Raw genomic sequence first — 3,348 nt, 5'->3', positions numbered from 1 at the left:
TTTTGGCCAAGAGCTGGCGAGAGGTGAACATGATGATTTTTTTAAGGAAGGGAGTCGAGCGCTTTTCCAGTAGCACCCAGCGGACGCTTTCATTTCATTGCATTTTATTCAACCGCCTGCAATACTCTCTGTTCACTTTGCCCGGGCTTTAAAAGCAGCACCAGGGACGCAGCGGCGCCTCCCGTTCCTCTCTGGTGCCCGCCCAGCCTCTTCACACCGGCCATCCCGAGCGGCGAGACTGCGGCGGGGACCGGTCCTGCCCTGTCCTGGCGCCGAGCCGGGATCCCCCGGGGCCGGAGGGCTCAGACCGGGGGCAGGGAGCTCCCGGCCGCCCCCGCCGCGACCCTGGGCCCGCCGCCCCGGCCCGGCCGCTGCCCCGCCCGCCTCGGCCCCGCCTCCCGCCCCTGGCCATCCACCAATCGCAGCGCTCTCCGCCGGGGATGACCTCACTCCTTGCCTTCCCATTGGCCAGCTATATTAAGAAAGTCGCGAGCGCCTTTAAATAGCGGCGCCGGGCCGCAGCTTGCGGCAGTGGGTGTGCGGAGCTGGTCTCGGGTGCGTGTTTGTTGTGAGGGCGAGAACCGGCGGCACCGCTTCCACCGCAGGGCTCTGGGGCCAGCGACGCTGCCCTGTGGCCGTAGCGCTCCCGCGAGGCAGGGGACGGCGGCGCGGTGCCGGTGAGCAAAGAGAGCAGGGTGCGCCCGCCTGCCTGCGCGGGCCGGCTCGCCACGGTGCCCTGTGAGAAGCGAGAGGGAGCGGGAGGCGGCGGCCGCGGGGAGGAGGGCGCTGCCATCGTCCTGCTGCACGGCAAGGCCAGCTTGGCGAGCCTGGCCATGGCTGCCATCCGCAAGAAACTGGTGGTGGTGGGGGACGGTGCCTGTGGCAAGACTTGCCTCCTCATCGTCTTCAGCAAGGACGAGTTCCCCGAGGTCTACGTGCCCACCGTCTTCGAGAACTACGTGGCGGACATCGAGGTGGACGGCAAGCAGGTGGAGCTGGCCCTGTGGGACACGGCCGGCCAGGAGGACTACGACCGCCTGCGTCCCCTTTCCTACCCGGACACCGATGTCATCCTCATGTGCTTCTCTGTGGACAGCCCGGACTCGCTGGAGAACATCCCGGAGAAGTGGGTGCCCGAAGTCAAGCACTTCTGCCCCAACGTCCCCATCATCCTGGTGGCCAACAAGAAGGACCTGCGGAACGACGAGCACGTTCGGAACGAGCTGGCCCGCATGAAGCAGGAGCCGGTGCGCACCGAGGACGGCCGGGCCATGGCCATTCGCATCCAGGCCTACGACTACCTGGAGTGCTCGGCCAAGACCAAGGAGGGTGTCCGGGAGGTCTTCGAGACTGCCACCCGGGCAGCCCTGCAGAAGCGCTACGGCACCCAGAACGGCTGCATCAACTGCTGCAAAGTGCTATAGGGCGTGTCTGGAGCGCGGCGCTGGGCACAGCGCCTGGGTCACCTGTTGGCAGGTGGAGAGGAGCTGGGTTGTACACGCACACGGCATCTGCCCGTCCCCTCCGCTAGGGACTGGCTGTGCATGGGGTGGGGGCTGAGGGAGGGAGCACGCTCCTTGAGCCTTGGCCAAAAAGGGTTGTGCTTGCTCAGCCGTGGGGACGGAGGGAGGGGGGGATTGCATGCCCTGAGTCTTGGGAAAAAAGTGGGGAGAAGCTTTCTCCTACCACTGACCCCTGCGAGTTAGTCGTGGACTCAACAACAAAAAGCTGCTGAGACTGGACTGAGCGATCGTTGCACCCGGTTCTGCCCCTTTGCCAACACCTGCTGCTCTCTGCTCCCGGGCAGCCTCCTCTCTTTTGCAAGAGGAGGGCGGCGGAGCGGAGATGCTCGAAGGGACTTCTGCCTCCTGCCTGCATGTGCCTCCACCCAGGCGAGCTGGGGAAAGGGGCTGCCTCTCCCGGGCTGCCTGCGGCATCCTTGCTTCTCCCTCACATGTTTCAGCCTGAGCCTGACCTGCTGTGGAAATTAGTGCCCTGAAGACCGAGACTGGGAGGGGAGGGGAGGGTCATCCCAAGCGAAGCCTGTATATATGTTACCTTTTTTTGTCTTGTGCAAACTGGGGTAGTGCAGGGGGTGCTTACTTAAAGTGAGGTGGGGAGGGGGTGCCCAGGTGGGACTTGTGTTGTGCAAAGGAACTTGCCCTGAGTGACTGATGCCTGCTGATAACAGGAGCCATGAACTGACTCCAGCTGCAGAAGCCACCAGGCCAGAAAGTAAAGCTGAACTGTCCTGCTTGCTGGATATCCACCTCCTGACAGATGAGGCAGGGTGAGCAAGGGGATGATATTGCCATATTATGATTTTGGTGCCTGCTCCTTACTTTTAATGTTGTCTCCTGCAAGTGTGTTGATTTGGATTTATTTAAAAGTTTATTTTCAAAAGATGTTACTTTGCACAACTCGGTGGATTTTTTTATGTTTAAATTAAACACTCAATGCACTCATCATCTGCATACAACACTGTAGCATTGGAAGCATTCTTACTCAGTAACCTCATCTGGGTCTTGTTTAAAACTGATTTCAATACAAGACAAAATAAAACCACTGTATATTTTTGCCTTGGAAAAAAATGTGTGAAAGCACTGTTACTTATGCAGTGAGTACATCAGACTTTAGTACTAAAGAGCAGTTTAAAGAATCAAGGTTTATTTAAAACTTATTTTCACAAGGTGGTCAACCTGGGTGAAAATAATTTTCTGTTTCTCTGGTTCAGAGAACAAATGTATCCATTTATGTTTGTTTACTTTTCTCCCTCTTCCCTCAACAGTGGTACTGAGACTGTTTTTAATAAACTGACATGGCAAAAACTGAGATGTATATGATGTTTACATAAAACTATAGTGTATGCAGTTTTTTATGTAAAGTATTAAAAGATTCTATGCTGACACTTGTGAGAGCAGTGTTGTGATTCATGGAGACCATCCTCTGGTTGCAGCAGTACCCCTGGATAGAGTTGAACTAGACCAGAGTTTGCTTCTTGCCTACACATTCGTTTATTTGGCTTTTTTCCGCTGTCTGAAATACCTGTCTGGCAGCTTTTAGAGGATGGTGGTTTTAGTTCCCTTTGGGGGAGCTGCTTCCTTAGTGTTTTTTTTCTGTGTGTGGCATATGGAAATGTACTCAAAAGTCACGGTGGTGACTAATCCATCCTTGTTGCCTTGAGCACGGGCAGCCTCTGTGGCTTGTGCTTGGGCTCCCAATGAGCTGCTGGTGCAGCAGAACAGGCACAAAACTGAAAAGCAGCACCAGCTGTAAGGATTATTTTCCAAGGAAGTATTTAGATAAAAGCAGTTTTTATTAGTGGTCTCCCCTTTGCTTGAAGTGCAT

At 55.9% G+C, this 3,348-nt stretch overlaps 1 protein-coding gene across 1 annotated transcript; it reads left to right on the top strand.

Moving 5' to 3' along the window:
• The first annotated feature begins 509 nt into the window (after window positions 1-509).
• On the top strand, window positions 510-2,908 carry RHOB (ras homolog family member B). The gene has a single exon (XM_071440073.1). The coding sequence runs from the start codon at window positions 834-836 to the stop codon at window positions 1,422-1,424; it is 591 nt and encodes a 196-aa protein (XP_071296174.1). The 5' UTR covers window positions 510-833; the 3' UTR covers window positions 1,425-2,908.
• The last annotated feature ends 440 nt before the right edge of the window (window positions 2,909-3,348 follow it).

This window comes from Agelaius tricolor, unplaced genomic scaffold, assembly GCF_023055355.1.
Source record: "Agelaius tricolor isolate 1412-34295 unplaced genomic scaffold, bAgeTri1.0.p SCAF_1, whole genome shotgun sequence".
Lineage (NCBI taxonomy): Eukaryota > Metazoa > Chordata > Aves > Passeriformes > Icteridae > Agelaius > Agelaius tricolor.
This window is presented reverse-complemented; position numbering and strand designations above follow the sequence as displayed.

What these genes read in the sequence shown, in the direction of transcription:
- RHOB (XM_071440073.1), top strand. Translation starts at nt 834, where the DNA reads ATGGCTGCCATCCGCAAGAAACTGGTGGTGGTGGGGGACGGTGCCTGT.